The sequence below is a fragment of the Myxocyprinus asiaticus genome, chromosome 1, assembly GCF_019703515.2.
Source record: "Myxocyprinus asiaticus isolate MX2 ecotype Aquarium Trade chromosome 1, UBuf_Myxa_2, whole genome shotgun sequence".
Lineage (NCBI taxonomy): Eukaryota > Metazoa > Chordata > Actinopteri > Cypriniformes > Catostomidae > Myxocyprinus > Myxocyprinus asiaticus.
The window spans coordinates 38,985,137-39,003,114 of record NC_059344.1 but is presented as its reverse complement, the minus strand read 5'-3'; the positions used below and the strand labels follow the sequence as shown (position 1 = coordinate 39,003,114).

General features: G+C 38.9%; 1 protein-coding gene across 1 annotated transcript in view; it reads right to left on the bottom strand.

The window, feature by feature from the left end:
- Window positions 1-17,978, bottom strand: part of LOC127442826 (receptor-type tyrosine-protein phosphatase N2-like) — a 280,031-nt gene that overhangs the window by 129,478 nt on the left and 132,575 nt on the right. The window contains exon 11 of the mRNA XM_051701041.1: window positions 10,075-10,154. Within this exon, the coding sequence (XP_051557001.1) occupies window positions 10,075-10,154 (80 nt within the window). The remainder of the gene's footprint in view (window positions 1-10,074; window positions 10,155-17,978) is intronic.

Sequence of the window (17,978 nt, the reverse complement as noted above, 5' to 3'; positions counted from 1 at the left end):
GCCTCAAAATCATGCTTGTTACTGGTTATGCAAATGCCATCACATTCTGGTTTCAACATGGGACGAGAACCCAGGTCTCCCATGCTGCTGACGAAATGTGGTTCCGGTACCACCACAGGAGAAGGTTAAAGCATTTGAACTGATGCTAAAATGTCTAATGGGAAATGGCACTTGTCAGAAGTTTGGCATAATGGGACCAATGTCAGGGTACTGGAACATTCGGAAGCAATATGCCAATTTGCTGTGTGATCATGTTGCATGAATACATACTGTACACCAAAAACCCTTTCAACTATCAAAATAAGGAAGCCTGCATTATATTGGGGAGATAGAAATTAGGACATGTTATAGAATATGATCACAAGCCAACAAAATGCACTCTTACATTTGCACACACAGAGCATAGAGCTGGATAACAGGCAAGAGAAGAAGGAGAATGAAAGAGAGAGCAAGAGCCCAAAGTGTCGTTTGATAGACAGGTGACATCCACGCAGAAGCTAAGACTGACAGACTTGCCCATCGATGAGGAAAATACCCCCTACTGCTCTAACATACACAGACACATACACATAAAACATGCACACAGAGCTTAACATATCTGAACACTATTTAAAAATATCTATTTTTCATTTACAACATATTTTGAATATGGTATTTCTCTCTGTCTCTCTCTCTCTCTCAAGCCTGTTAAAGAAGGGAAGATAGGGAAAATTTCTGATCACAGAACTAAGTGCGCTCAACCAAGGAGGATGAGAGGGAGAAAAGGGCGGGAGGAAAATGAGGGGAAAAGATACATAAGAGTGTGAGAAAGCAGGGGAGGAGGGAATTAGAGGAAGGGAAGAAGAGAGATAGAGAGAAAATGAAGAAGGGCAGGAATTAACTCAACTCAGAGAGGCTGGAGCAGACTAAAAACGAAGGTGTCATTCCACATTTGGGGTTTCATTTTAAAGGCATTTTTGAACGTGTTATAAAAAGCTACAAAAACATGGACATTAGCCAGTCAATACCAAACAATACTCTTGTGATTCAGTAGTTATTTAATGACGACGCAAAGACACACTAAATGACAACATCTCACAAAGTGTACATGCTCCCTGAAGGCCAGTGTAATGCTGACAAAATCGGTGCAGACTTGTTAAAAAGCAAAAAAAAAAAAAAAAGTATGCATGACCAAATTGTACATATAAACTGTACATACAGTATGCATATACAGTGTAATACAAATTCAATACTGATACAACTGACATATGCCCATCCACTAATGTATCTTTCTCATTAGTTTTGTATTTAAGAATTCCTCATAAATGCAATCTTACAATAAAAACCTATTCTGATAATCTATTATGGTGACTTAGGGGCTGTTTAAACTGAACTTGTTTTTGCGTCCGTCTGCAGTGTTTTTGATTGTTTTTCTATGAAAACACTCGCTACACTGACGTCTTTGCACCACGTCTCCAGTGTCACTTTAAGATGCCATGCTATGTTTAAATAACTTGATTTTTTTAAAATATATCTCTAAAAACCTGCATTCTTTTTCATTCATTGCACTGCACCTAGCTTTTGTTAATGCAAAAAAGCATTCAGAGTGAACAGTCCCTTAAATGAGTTAAAATGCCTTATTGTTTTAAAAACAATATCAGAAATTACTTTGTTTATATTATGAACAGTATATTTACTGTACATTAGTATGTATACTAATAATCTGCATTACACTGTATTGTAGAGTTGGGGTACTCGAGTTCGGACTTTGGATTTTTTTCAGAGTCCGGCCGAGTCCAAGGCATTTGTGATGCAATGAAAAACAAACAAACAAACAAAAACAAAAAATAACAAAACATAGAGTGACCATACGTCCTCTTTTCCCCAGACATGTCTCCTTTTTCAGACCTGAAAAAAGCATCCGGCTGGGATTTCAAAATTGCCTCTAAATGTCCAGGATTTGGCTTTGTCTTAATATTGATGTACTCTCTACAGTTAGTACTATCATACATTCTGTGTATTTGATACTGCACATCAGTTTTCATGCGTATATGTCCTCACGTGTGATTATTCGGTCTAAGAGCAGCAGCACGCAACTCTCTCGCCTGCGTGCCCGCGCTGTATGTGTGTGCGGGAAAGAGATTGCCACACGTGCTCTGCCGCTCTCATCCAGAAATATCAATAATGCAAGTACGCTTTAAAAAGTAAGTTCCCAACTCTGCAAATTATTAAATAGAAAATGTTTTATCAGACTCATGCTTACTACGCAAAGTCATTTCTAACTGAAAATGTTGACTATATCGAAGCAAAATCTAATTTACTATGTATCAGGGACATTTAAACTAATATGATGGATGAAATAGACCATGATGGAAATTGTACAACTCAGTCCATCACATATTTGTAGCGCAACCTCTGTGTGTTACCTGTAAAGCTGGCACTTGCATTTCAATAGCAAAAAAGTCAGAAAATACAATGAAGAACACAAGTGGTGTCAGGAGCACAACCTCTCCCTCAGCGTCAGTAAGACAAAGGAGCTTGTGGTGGACTTCAGAAGAAAAGACAGAGAACACAGTCCCATCACCATCAATGGAGCACCAGTGGAGAGAGTCAGCAGCTTCAAGTTCCTGGGTGTCCACATCACTGAGGAACTCACATGGTCCGTCCACACTGAAGTCGTTGTGAAGAAGGCTCATCAGTGCCTCTTCTTCCTGAGATGGCTGAGGAAGTTTGGAATGAACCGCCACAACCTCACACAGTTCTACACCTGCACTGTAGAGAGCATCCTGACTGGCTGAATCTCCGCCTGGTACGGCAATAGCACCGCCCACAACCGCAAAGCACTGCAAAGGGTGGTGCGAACTGCCAGACACATCATCGGAGGTGAGCTTCCCTCCCTCCAGGAAATATATACCAGGCGGTGTGTGAAAAAAGCTCGGAGGATCATCAGAGACTCCAGCCACCCGAGCCATGGGCTGTTCTCACTGCTACCATCAGGCAGGTGGTATTGCAGCATCAGGACCTGCACCAGCCGACTCCATGATAGCTTCTTCCCCCAAGCAATCAGACTTTTGAACTCTTGATCTCCCACGATCAAATACATCAGCACTGCACTTTATTACTCTTACTCTTATATCTCACACCGGACTGTCATAAATTATATTATTATTATATATATTCCCTCTTAACAACTTACTATCGACCGACAGCCTGAATGTCAATACAGTACAATACAACCTACTGTACATTCTATATATACTATTATATATACTTTTTTTATTTTTTTTATTTTTTTTATTGAATAATGTGTATCTATATTGTGTGTATTGTATACTGTACAGTGTATGTTATTATTTGTATATTGTTGTGTGTAATTATGTGTATATCAGATGTTTAAATTGTGTTGTGTTAATTTGATGTTATTGTAAATTGGTATATGTCTCATCACTGTCACGACTGCTATATTGATCGGAACTGCACCCAAGAATTTCACACACCATTGCACTTGTGTATATGGCTGTGTGACAATAAAAGTGATTTGATTTGATTTGAATTGAAGTGAGGGGAGAAGTCTCTATTCACCTATTATCCATACTAAATATAATGTGAAAATAAAAGTCAGCCCAAGGTGAGTTTGTCAAAAATGTTATCTTGACTTTAGGGAATAGGCTACACCTGGACACAGCAGGAGGACTGAAAAGTGTAGTACTGCAGTATATACATATTTTTTTAATGGTATCTGATCTTTTCTGTTTTAATTTTATGTTGTTGTATTTAATTTTATGTGCATTATTAAATGTTTTAATATTACCATTTATTAAATGTATTTAATTAATTACATTAAATGTATTTCACCCATAATTTTAGATAAAACTAAACTGAATTGAATGGACAAATTGAAAATGAATTAGAAATAAAAACTAAATTAAAATTCGAAATAATAATAACTCTTGTTGTAATGACTTACGCAGCTTTCACATTCTTTGGTGTATGTTTGAGTGGAGGGGAAAAGTAACAAATAATTGAAATGTCAAAAGAATGCAATAAGAAGTGTGTTGATAGACAGTTTTGTCTTCATAAACCTAAAGCATATGCTTTCATTCTGAAACCACTTTGAAATTTGTTCAGCAGGATACTAATCATTTGTTTTTTGCATTTATATTGACAAATTGTTTTTCTTAGTCGTGAAGGTTAAAATAAGCTTAAAATATTGATGATGAGTTTAAGGTTACAATTTTAATTCAGATTCTTGAACAGATTAATTCAGGCTCGGACTCGACTTGGACTCTGGCCTGTTATAGACTCGGTCTTGAGTCCGACTCGGCCCCTTTTGGACTCAGACTCGACTCGGACTCAATTGTTTAAAGACTCAGACTTGACTCGGACTCGACTAAGGTGGACTCGAACCCAACACTACTGTATTGTACAATTGTGCAATTAAATAAAGAGCTAAAGTTGAATTGGTCAGTAGAAACCAGAATAAATTAGTAGTCAGTAGAAATCCTTATACTATTAAATACTATTGAGGGCAGTGGTGGATAAGCGGTTAAGGCTCTGGGTTACTGACCAGAAGGTTGGGGGTTTAAACCCAGTACTGCCAAGATGCCACTGTTGGGCCCTTGAGCAAGGCCCTTGACCCTATCTGCTCCAGGGGCACCGTATCATGGCTGACCCTGCACTCGGACCCCAGCTTAGCTGGGCTATGTGGAAAAAAAAAAGAATTTCACTGCATATGTGCAAAATATATAATGTGTGACAAAAATAAAAAGGCTTCTTCTTAAAGGCTTCTGCTATTAGAATACTATTAAACCTGTGCTGAATACTCACACAAGTAACTTAGTTTAATAATTTTAAACCATGACTTGCACTATACATAAGTAATATTGGCATTATATTCATAATGTTAGCCAGAGGGGAACTGGCCCCACCACAGTGAGTATGATTTCCCCCAAGGTTATTTTTCTCCATTAACCAACATCTTATGGAGTTTTGTGTTCCTTGCCACAGTCGTTATAAATACAATTATTATGTAATTACTTATTTTTAAACACAATTCACAATCGTATTTTATCAAACTACACAATGACTCTAAGACATTACAGATATTACAGTTTCATTTTCTGTTAATGCATGATCTTCTGTAAAGCTGCTTTGAAACGATGTGTGTTGTGAAAGGCGCTATACAAATAAAAATGACTTGACTTGACAGACACTCAAAGAATCAGCATGATGATACAGTCCAGCACACACATCCACAATAATCTCATTGAACAAACACACATGCGAGCACACACGTATTTCACATCCAATTGGTGGCAAAGAATGAGTCAGGTATATGTAAGCCATTACTTCAGCTGGAGAGGCCAGGGTAATTATGGCTGGCATTTTAACATGTGTTTGGTGGAGTGAAGGTCAACTGTGTCTGCGTGGGAGATCTATGCTAATCTGCCCAGCTGGAGCGCAGACGAGCAGCCCCTGCACCGCACCACTGCAATTACAGAGAGAGAAAGAGAGAGAAAGAGATGAGTGGGTGAGGAAGTAAACACAGCAGAGATGTCAGAGATGTGGACGGATGTGAAGAAATGTCCATTGGAAAATAAAGACTACATGAGACAAAGGGAGTACAAATCAGATGAAGTAACCAGACTCTTAAACAGACACCAGCTTGGTTTAACTTCCTCAGAATGAACAGAGAGGCAAGGGGGAGGAAGATGAAGAGTGGAATAAATTAGGCTGTCACAAACCATCACCCTGTCCAGTGTTAAAGTGGGGGCACGGCTATTGTTGTACTATTAGGTCATGACCTATGACATGAACTAAGACTGAGGCACAATCACAATCCCTATTCCTCCTGTCCAACCTACAGTGTATTTTTGCTTTCTGGCACACTTTGTATCTTTAATCATTTTTTTTTTTATCTCTTTACATTAGCTCCTCCTATGCTATCCCTTTCTCCATTTCTCTCTGGTGTGGTAGCAGATGTAGAAGGCCTTAACTGTGGCACTGATTATTCTCCCTGTGGGATGTGACCATCAGGATTCCATGTTCCATCTGCCCTAACCTGTCCAGACCCCAGAGACATGAAGGGCCAGACAAAGAATTGGCATACCTCCACCCATTAGCTTGACACACCCAGATACCCCTTCTATCTCTCTCTCTCTTTCACACACACACACACACACACACACACACACACACACACACACACACACACACACACACCACTCGTTCCACTACTGCAATCTAGTTGCTATTCTTGCTATTCTATGTTGGTGCAGCTATCATTATGAGAACTCTCCATAGACATAATGATTTTTATACTGTACAAACTATAGATTCTATCCCCTAACCCTACCCCTAAACCTACCCCTCACAGAAAACTTTCTACATTTTTACATTTTCAATAAAACACTGTTTAGTATGTTTTTTAAGCGATTTGAATTATGCGGACACTAGAAATGTCCTCATAAACCACATAAACCTGCCCACACACACACACACACACACACAAATAAGCAGGGGGTTCATCTTTTGTTTTGAGATGAGGCGGGGATTACCATATCCAGGTCTTTTGTCCAAAGCTTTCTTTCCAGATTAATAGAGTACAACAGCAAATTCCTCAATCCTAATGAATGTACCGCAGACCCCCTATTAAACCCTTCAGTTAGTTGCTGTGTTGCTAGCAGCTTGAAAGACTTGAGCAGAGCTTTGCATTACAATACCAAATCCCTGCATGTATACATAGACCCTACAAGATATAAGCCTACCCATCTACACTGCTATACCTCCACTGGAAACAGCTTGGCAGGAAGTGATTTTTTTGTTTTGTTTTTGTCAAGGAAAATGTATGGTTACATGTTTGAAGCCATGGTTACAGAAATGAGGTGTCTCAAACCGTTCTGACACGCAGGCAAAGGGTTACACTATATCATAGCAATAGGGTAACACTTTATTATAGCTACATGGCATAATTCATTTGCAATGCATTACTTAATAATAGATTTATCACTATCATGCATTTTCATATTAATTAATTATATACCACATCTATATTTGGCATATATATTCCACCCTGTACATGTATTTTTAGCCATTTCTCATGTACAGATGTGTTCTATCAAACTGTTTTCTTTAAGCAAGGAATTTTGAGGAATTTCTGTCATGGCCAGACTTTAGGGAGAATGAATGAATTATTTATATGGTATAGATAGTTCTCGCTTTTTTGAATAAATCATTTGAAACTGTAATTATAAATGAAGGATTTTATATGCCTTTTGATGTATTAATAATGTATGAACAAATGCTTTATAAATGATTAAACAATTATTTACTCAAAGATTACAAATACTTTTTACATGATAAAGTTAATATACTGTATAAATAATTAAGAGTTAATATACAGTATTACTCAAAGAGTGTAATGTCTGACTATATGACTGGTTAGCACAATTAATTCATAATTAGTAACGCATGTTTGGTATAATATGTTTGCAAATACTACATTAACTGCAGTTGTGAACACACTGAAATGATTTCACGCTGTAGGATGTTTTTTACACTAGTGAATTTAGAAGGCTACATACACACTCCTCATCAAATATTTTTAATCAATAAATGCTTTTCAAAAACATACATATTCTCTAAAAAATAAATATTATTAATTTGCATAAATGTACTGATAAATATCAAGATACAGTAAATACACTGTGTTTTCTGTTTTCCTTTTTAGTAAAATTCAGTCAGTCAGTCAGGCATAGTGTTTTTCCACAACATTTAGCAAGAAGCAAAATCAATTCCTATAAACTTGTTTATTAGAATGGTTCTACTATCATTTAAAAGAAAAATTGCAGTGAGGATTGAGCAATTCAATGAGCAATTTTGTTTGTCAGTTTTTGTTGTTGTTGTTTTAATAGATACATAAAGCAGTTCTACTGAAAAGATAAACTAGATTTATAGCAGCTAGGTATGGACATGGAACGTAGATCAACATTAACAACCCAAATATAATCCCGAATGCTTAGAAGAGATCCAACATATTTCCATTGATCGCAAATAACAAGCAGTTGCCAAAATACCTTAGAGGAGTGTTTGAAGTCAAAAGCACAAAAGAGGAATAAATTATTAGGTGCAATCAGTGATGTGTATACAGGAGTAATAAAGCATGATGAGAGATCCTCTCTGCTTAAATAAAGTAATAAATTGGTATTCAGGCACCAGGGTTTTCATAATTTATCTGTCGTGTGAGAGTGGCTGATCATGTTGACTTAACATTTTGTCTGACATTTGGGTCTGACGAGCCCAGCAATTAACTCTCTCGACATGATACAAGAGACTCTCAAAGGGAGGAGAGACTGGAGACACACACACACACACAAACACAAACACACACGTTGGTGCGGCTATCCTTATGAGGACTCTCCATAGACATAATGATTTTTATACCGTACAAACTATAGATTCTATTCCCTAACCCTAACCCTAAACCTAATGCCACAGCAATTGGACAAAATTGGAGGACATTTCTACAGATGAAGAGGCATTCATGTGCAACATTTAACATGCACTAGCATACTCTCACATACACGGCACCAATCAGAATCAGAGAAGGACCAGATGTCCAAAGACTCAAACATCCAGCCACAAGAACGACAACTGTTTACATACACACTCAGAAATTAAAAAATGCTTTCACTACCAAGACTGAAATGACAATCTGACAAAACACAGGCAATCGAATAAGAAAAATACACATTTTCATTGTACTAGCTTGTTGACTCTATATGTCATAACTTCAATGAGCAGTAGTGACAATGATTTGTCGCAGGAGATAAATAAACTATAAACAGTAAATAAACAAAACAATAAGTAAAACACCAATAGCAACCCACGTTGTTTCGTCACATCACCAGAGTGCCTAGTATTTTTTTAAATTATATTTAGGCATTTCAGGTCCAGGCTCGCAGTCATTTCTGCTTTGATTCCTATGAAATATTTTCCTTGCATATCTTTTGTCTTATGTATCAGGTAGCACAGACACTTTATGAGTTAAGGGTCGAGGCCTTGTTTGACATGGTCAGATGAGGTTTTTAGAGTGGAGTAAAGCAAATGCCCCCCTGTATATGCATTAGAGAGCCGTCTGCCCTCTTGCAGCTCATATAAAGAATTCCATTTTGAAATAAAGCCCATTCAGATTTGCATGAATCTGTTTTCCCTGAAAGTAATTATGATGGATCAAGGGAAAACAACCCTAATGATGTCAGATTCTTTTTGTTTCTTCTTTTATTTTTCACCCTTTTTTTGTGTGCATGAAGATCAAATATGAATTTGTTGTAAAGATCAAATATGAAATCATGTGTAATAAATGACTGATTTAAGAAGGGAAGCAGGGATGTGGGGGTCAATTCTGTTTCAATTCATGAACCAAATTTGCCCAAATCCTGACTGCAAGCTTGAATATCGTGGCGGTGCTGCCAGAAACAATAAAAACATAAAACCCATAATGTAAAATAGGAATAATCAAAAGGCATGATTGGAACAGTGCTGTGTTGGCTAATATACTGTATAACAATTTTACACATCATCTACAACGAAAGGCTGATCAAGAACAATGTTCCCTATGATTTCACATACATTCAAAATAAACACCAACACATGACAATTAAAAAAGAATATTAATTTAGAGCCGATCAGGATGAGGAACGAGTGAAAAATACACTGAATGTAAACTCTTGAAAAAGGAAAAGCAGGGGATGCTTTGATCACACTCATTTTCACTAAGACAGTGCACACACCTCTGTGCTTATGACATACCAATGATTTCATAATGCAAAAGCTTGCCTGGACTTGAGAGGACATGTTTGATAAAAGTTACAAATTCTGTGGCTTTTTAGTTGTTGTTTTGCTTGTTCCTCCATGTATAAGAGAGTGTGTGTTTTTGTGAGCTGTGTGTAGAAAGGGGGCTTAAACCTTGAAAATAACTAATGCTGCAATCAAGGTCGTGACACTATGAGAGAATTCTTCCCCAATGTGTCAGGAGATGATCAGAATAGCAACTAGAATGCAGTAGTAGAACGAGTGGTGTGTGTGTGTGTGTACCTGCCACTCTGGCTAGCTGGGCCGTGCTGATGTTACGAGCATTGGGGCGCACTCGAAAGGTTACTGCTGGACCCAGAACCCTAAGAGACAGAGAGGAGAGAAAGAGAAGATGTAGAGAGAAACAGACAAAGAGAAGAAAACAAAATAGGGGAGAGAAGGAGAGGAAGAGATTAATAATATTAAGCAGTGACCATGATGAGCAAAACTGTTGCAGTTATAAAGGCATGAACATAATCTTATATTTCCTTAAGAAATATGTTATTGTAACAGCAGTAAAGTCCATTCCATTGTTTTGTCTATATCAGTGTTTCTCAACCGGGGGTCCGTGGACCCCTATTGGTCCATGGTGTACTTGCAGGGGGTCTGTAGAAACATTTAAAAAATATTTGAAAATCACGTTGTTGAAAAAAAAAAAAAAAGAAAAAACAGATAAGTCGCATCTGTGCATTAGTCGCACTGACAGAAGTTGTATACGGTAGGCATCAGGACCCGGGAAGACGTGCTCCCTGAAGATTAACAGTTTTTCATATTCTGTTTATGTTTCATGAAAAAAATGCAAAGGCAAAAAGGCGAAATACTCTATAAAGGCAAAATACTCTGAATAGGCTACTTTAAAACACAACTGTCTATGACTGATGTTTTAATGTTTGTGTGTAAGCATGTGTTTTGGTGTACAGCATGTTAGAGCAGCTGACTTCAATTGCAGCAGCCTACATATCATGTAAAAGTAGCTTTAGACTATAAGTTGCAGGACCTTTAGGATGATGAAAATAAAATAAAACACCGGAAAATACAGTAGGTATATTATTTTAAATGGTAATTTTATTTCCAAAAATAGATAACATCAGGTTATTGTTTGATGTCTTCAAAATACTGATCAGTAACAATCAATAGATATGTAAAGGTCAGTGTAATGTGAATCCTTGTCAACAAATTAAACAAATTTAAGACAATTGGTAAGAAATGCAGTGTTGCATTTAATACTGTTGTTACTGAAATATAATGTTTTGATCAAATTTGATATATGAAAGTAATGTCTTTTTTATTGTAATTAAAATATTGAAATGGAAATATAACAATATATATGTTGGGCCTCATGTGTTCAGATAGAAGACAAAGGCAGGCCTAACAGTCATAAAAACATAACTCAAGCCCCCACCTTCTAAGTCAGATGTTGTACTGATAAAAATCGCGCCAAAATCAAACAAAGGGAGTCCAAAACAGACTACAGATCCATGAAGCCTTGCCCTCTAAAGGATCGAGCTCTCAACTCCTATTGGATGAGGCACACCACAGAACGTCCCTCAAACATGACATCATCAGGACTTCAAATAATTCTGAAATGCTTCCAAAGTTGCTTCCAGCGACTTTGTTCACCGAATACGGATGTAGCTTTTTGCTGCTCTCCGGTGCAACCTCGTGGCATAAGGAAGTAATGTCCGACTTGAAACTGTAGCCATACAATCTCCATCTCGCTGGACGAGTTGAGATTACTCTGTGTTCAACCGAACACTCTAACGGATCCGAAGGAGACCGCCGAGCAATTCGCATCTTCATCCATTGGCCTACAGAAGTGAAGAGATTAAAGATTTCTCTTCCACCTTCAATCAAGTCGACATTTCTGAGTTCTCCGCCAGCCCGCCGAGAATCAACAGCCGTACCGGCCGCCGACAGCACGAGGAAACGACCTCTCGTCATCACCCGAGCCTCAAGGAACCGGGTCAAAGTTAAAGGACGGAGGAAAACACATTCTACCTGTGTCCTCATGCGATTCAAGTAAGAGGTTACGTCTGGGCAGAGATAGAATATTATAGCGTGTTATTCTTGTGTTTCAAGGTTTTTGCTTGTACAGTTTACGGACCGCCATGTCCGCTCATTATTAATACTCAGGGTATTAATTATCACGAATTTGTTTTGCTGTATTGTGGTCCAACCAAATTGGATTGGATTGATGCCATCGCGGGTGAGACAGCAACTGAGTTCATCCATTAGAGTCAAATAACACAGAACTTTTACGAGCCCCGCTCGTAAAACCGCGTCTTTGAGTGATGAACACGGCTGCTTTATCTCCAGCTATCGCGAAATCAGCTTTCGGGCTGTCACTTAATAATCTCTCTCTCTCTCTCTCTCACTAACCACACTGACACACACACACACTCTGATACACACACACCTTATATGTTATAGGATTCTTTTTATTTCCATATCTAATCATATCACTGTTTAGTTTGTGGTTGTAAGTTGGAAGTTTATTGACCGCATTGTATTAATTATTAATTGATATTACTGCATAAATAAACTTTTGTTTATATTATAAAGAGAAGTGTTTTGGTTTGTTTTGCATACACCTGTGTCATGCTGACGGGATGTCAGTGCTCGGATTCAAACCTTCATTCATTGTTTTTTTTCCTGAAAATCGATATTCTTCGGATGTCGATTTTCCTAAGAAAACAATCTAATATTGAGACTGTTTTAATATTCGGTTATTAGTCCCTGATTCCAGGGTGGTGCCCTGTCAATGTTAATCCTTATTAATATTCTATTGATTTTTGATAATTGATAATTATCTTTGATTGAATTTGAATGATCAACAAGCTAGTGTTAATTTTAATTAATGTTTCATCGACGTTAACAATTAACGATTATCTTTGATAACTGTTGATTTAAAGGATTTAAAAAAGCTAACATTGATTCTCATCAATGTTCTATTGATTTTAATCATTAATAATTATCTTTGATAATTATTAATTATTGCTAATAACCAAACTTGCTCCTAAACGTAGCACACTACATTTATTGGAGTCCCATATGAGGTTTTAATGAGTTAGATCCAATTAATTAATTTAAATATTGATTAATAACTACAGAAATAATTATTAATTATTTCTGATAGTAACACTGATCTCAACAACCAGTAAAACCCTACATATATGTAAATGAAGGTGTTAAATGTAAGTAAAAATGTAAAATGTTGGAGTTTAGAATGTTTAGTGGATCAACCCATTCACTTAACAGGTCCTAATGGCAGTTTGATCTCAAGAACATTACGTGATGTGTAATGTTGTAACGTGACATTTTTGCAAAATGAAATTAAGTGCGTTATGACACGTTTTGCTTCAGTTCCCTAGTTAAATGTCCAGAGGGGGGCAACAAAAATAAGTGAAATGGTGTCATAATCAGACAAGGTTTTTAAGGTGAATGAGAAAAACATACCTCCCTAACCTAAAAAGTTAACCTAAACCTAACCAACAGCGATCTAAAATCAACTGAGATGTAGACAAAAAAGGAGACATCCTTACCCTAAACCAACACCTAAACCTAACCAATAGTGTCCTAAAACAATTTCTGAAGAAACCATGTCATTTCGTGTCACTTCTATGACACTTTCGTCTCATGCAGTGGCGGATCATGGCATAGGTGATATAGACAGCCTATAATATAACTTATATTGTTACATTATGAACATATGTTACTTTATTTCTATATTTATTGTCTGGTTATGCAAGGAATAATTGATGATGGACCATTGAATTCACTGGAACAAACTGGTAATTACAAGGGTATTATGCTATAAATGTGGTTTATGAGGACATTTCTAATGTCCCCATAATTCAAATCACTTAAAAAACATACTAAACGATGTTTTATTGAAAATATAAAAATTCAGAAAGTTTTTTGTGAGGGTTAGGTTTAGGGGTAGGGTTAGGGAATAGAATCTATAGTTCATACAGTATAAAAATCATTATGTCTATGGAAAGTCCTCATAAGGATAGCCGCACCAACATGTGTGTGTGAGAGGGCAACATGATACACGGGAGGTCGGTTTCCGATAGTTCTGATACACTAGGATCAGCGAAATTATGCCAACTCATGGACCACCATCATGTCCTCACAGACATGTCTGCAATGGCTCTAGCTCAATTGCTTTCCCCTATGGTGCACCCAGAAGCATGTCGCATTTGGATACGCGTCACGTCAGCGGGAAACACCGTGGATCGAATCCTATTGTGACCAGGGAGTAATCGCGATCGCATAATCAGTGACAGCCATGCTACGGATGTTGCATTTTCACATCTAACATTAAATTTTTCATACACTAATGGTTAAGGTTAGGTATAGATTTGGGTTGGGTTGTAGACTTTATAAAACAGGCATTCCTCATATGTGCCTGTACAGCAGAAAACAATTTGTTTCAAAGACATTACACCCATAAAATGGTGCTCCCATGTGACCATACGCCCAAGAACACTTACTGCTTTGGCCACATGTGGCAGTGTTCCAAATTTCGTTAAGTATACAGCGATTTTAGATATAGAAAAGTCGACCTACACTTTCCGATCTCACTGTGAGATCAGTCTGGAGAGGGAGGGAGAGGGAGAGCGCGAGGGTGCTTTCCACAGATATTAAAAGTTATTTTGCATAATATAGAAACTGTTGTATTGATCAAGTCGCAGGGGGGCATTTACATCAAGGCTCTGTGTGTTGGTCACAACTCGAGTCTCTATGTGTGTGTGTGTGTCATTGTGTGTGAGACGAGAGTAAAAGAGAGAGGTCACTTTTCAACAGAAACTGAAATAAATTTTGGATATTATAGATATTGTTTGCTGTTCTTATCTGATTTACTTAACAAATGTCTTTAATTTACAGGTGCATCTCAATAAATTAGAATGTCGTGGAAAAGTTCATTTATTTCAGTAATTCAACTCAAATTGTGAAACTCGTGTATTAAATAAATTCAATGCACACAGACTGAAGTAGTTTAAGTCTTTGGTCCTTTTAATTGTGATGATTTTGGCTCACATTTAACAAAAACCCACCAATTCACTATCTCAAAAAATTAGAATACATCATAAGACCAATAAAAAAAAACATTTATAGTGAATTGTTGGCCTTCTGGAAATTATGTTCATTTACTGTATATGTACTCAATACTTGGTAGAGGCTCCTTTTGCTTTAATTACTGCCTCAATTCGGCGTGGCATGGAGGTGATCAGTTTGTGGCACTGCTGAGGTGGTATGGAAGCCCAGGTTTCTTTGACAGTGGCCTTCAGCTCATCTGCATTTTTTGGTCTCTTGTTTCTCATTTTCCTCTTGACAATACCCCATAGATTCTTTATGGGGTTCAGGTCTGGTGAGTTTGCTGGCCAGTCAAGCACACCAACACCATGGTCATTTAACCAACTTTTGGTGCTTTTGGCAGTGTGGGCAGGTGCCAAATCCTGCTGGAAAATGAAATCAGCATCTTTAAAAAGCTGGTCAGCAGAAGGAAGCATGAAGTGCTCCAAAATTTCTTGGTAAACGGGTGCAGTGACTTTGGTTTTCAAAAAACACAATGGACCAACACCAGCAGATGACACTGCACCCCAAATCATCACAGACTGTGGAAACTTAACACTGGACTTCAAGCAACTTGGGCTATGAGCTTCTCCACCCTTCCTCCAGACTCTAGGACCTTGGTTTCCAAATGAAATACAAAACTTGCTCTCATCTGAAAAGAGGACTTTGGACCACTGGGCAACAGTCCAGTTCTTCTTCTCCTTAGCCCAGGTAAGATGCCAGGAGTGGCATAACAAGAGGAATACAACAACTGTAGCCAAATTCCTTGACACGTCTGTGTGTGGTGGCTCTTGATGCCTTGACCCCAGTTTCAGTCCATTCCTTGTGAAGTTCACCCAAATTCTTGAATCGATTTTGCTTGACAATCCTCATAAGGCTGCGGTTCTCTCGGTTGGTTGTGCATCTTTTTCTTCCACACTTTTTCCTTCCACTCAACTTTCTGTTAACATGCTTGGATACAGCACTCTATGAACAGCCAGCTTCTTTGGCAATGAATGTTTGTGGCTTACCCTCCTTGTGAAGGGTGTCAATGATTGTCTTCTGGACAACTGTCAGATCAGCAGTCTTCCCCATGATTGTGTAGCCTAGTGAACCAAACTGAGAGACCTTTTTGAAGGCTCAGGAAACCTTTGCAGGTGTTTTGAGTTGATTAGCTGATTGGCATGTCACCATATTCTAATTTTTTGAGATAGTGAATTGGTGGGTTTTTGTTAAATGTGAGCCAAAATCATCACAATTAAAAGAACCAAAGACTTAAACTACTTCAGTCTGTGTGCATTGAATTTATTTAATACACGAGTTTTATAATTTGAGTTGAATTACTGAAATAAATGAACTTTTCCACGACATTCTAATTTATTGAGATGCACCTGTATATGGTTAATTTGCTGTGGTAGCCTGTCCTGCTCTTTGAAATAATTGAAGTAATTTGGCAAAGTGATATGAAACCGTTATGCTATCAAGACCTGGAACTACTTCATAGCCATGTGTTTACTGGAAAATAATTGCACACATTAGAATGCTTGTCAGCCAATCAAAATCAAGCTTTCAACATACCCATGGAATAACTTCATTTAATGCATTTTGTGTGCTCAAATGTCTGTACATACTGTAGTTCGGTAATAAAAAATTTTGTCAACATCGTTAAATCCCTAATTTAGCTGTGTCTTTATTTTCGGGTGGTGGAGTAAGGGTGGCGCCACGTCAGATCTCGCCTATCGCACCAAATAAGCCAGAACATCTACTGGTCTACCGTGTCAGCTTTTGCTTAAACAATTGCTCACAGACACATTGAAGGCAATGCATTGGATCTGAATATGTTTGCAGCATTTGAATTGGAGATCCAGATACATGTATGTTGTGCAAATGTATGATGGCATTTCGTACAAATGGCACTTGTGACTGAGCCAAACGGGGGGTAGGCGGGGGGGATTGGATCCTAGCTGTACTCCTTATTCATCTATTCTAGCAGAGAATCCTGTGAAGTATAATATTTCACTGTAAAAAATTTCACTGGAAGTTATTTTTTATTTTATTTTTAAATATATTCAAAATCAGTGGTGAATTCTGATGGATTGATCATGTACTCATTGCAAGAACAAGACCATGGCAATGCTGCGGTCGCGGCATGCCTTTGTGAGAAAGCAAGCCACCCCAGTGACTCCCTGCCTCGGTCCTTCTACCTATGGGTATGAGGCCAGTGTGGCTAGCACTGGGGGCGATTTGAGGACCCCAATGGGACCACCTCCGCCGGGTATCCCCCCATGGACCTCCCATTCCCCAGCACGCTTGTCTTCCCCGATCGGGCTTCCGGATGAGTCCGCCGGCTCGCCTCATGGCGAGTTCGACCTCTTGTTTGGAGCCCGTGAAGGTGATAAGCTCTCGAGCGCAGCATCAGAGAGCGGGCTCGTCCAGTCGGACGCGGAAGCCTCAGCTGGGCTACCTCCCTCGGGTACGGTTGCCCAGTCACAGGCTGACGCGGAGATGACAGACATGCTTTCCCGGGCAGCCGCGAGCATCGGGCTAGAGTGGAACCCTCCGCTCTCCCCTGAACCCTCGCGGCTCGATGATTGGTTCCTGGGCTCGCGGCGCCGCTCACAGCCATGCCCCGCCCCAGTTCCTTTCTTCCCGGAAGTGCACGAGGAGCTGACAAGGTTGTGGGAGGCACCTATTACTGCCCGGTCCCAATCCTTCAGCTCTCCCACCCTCACTACCCTCGATGGTGGGGCGGCCAAGGGCTATTCGGCCCCGGTGTGGAGCCCACCGCAGGAAGCAGACGCCACCCATCTCACGGCCGGCCGCCAAGAACCCGCGTAAGGCTTCAATGCGCCACTGAGATGGGTGACCCAGGGACGACGAAACCCGCTGCTCTGGAGCTGGTAAGCAGACCACTCCATTCCCCGGTGTAGGGCTGGGAGGAGAATCTTTTGTTACTTTTTCATTTAATTTTGCTGCATACCCAAGTGGCTGTGGTACCCAAAAGTTCAGTAAAAGAGCGGTTTCCTTGTTCCCTGGGTCACATACCTGGTGCGCACAGCCGTCATCACGGCCACCATCTTTGGCAGGAT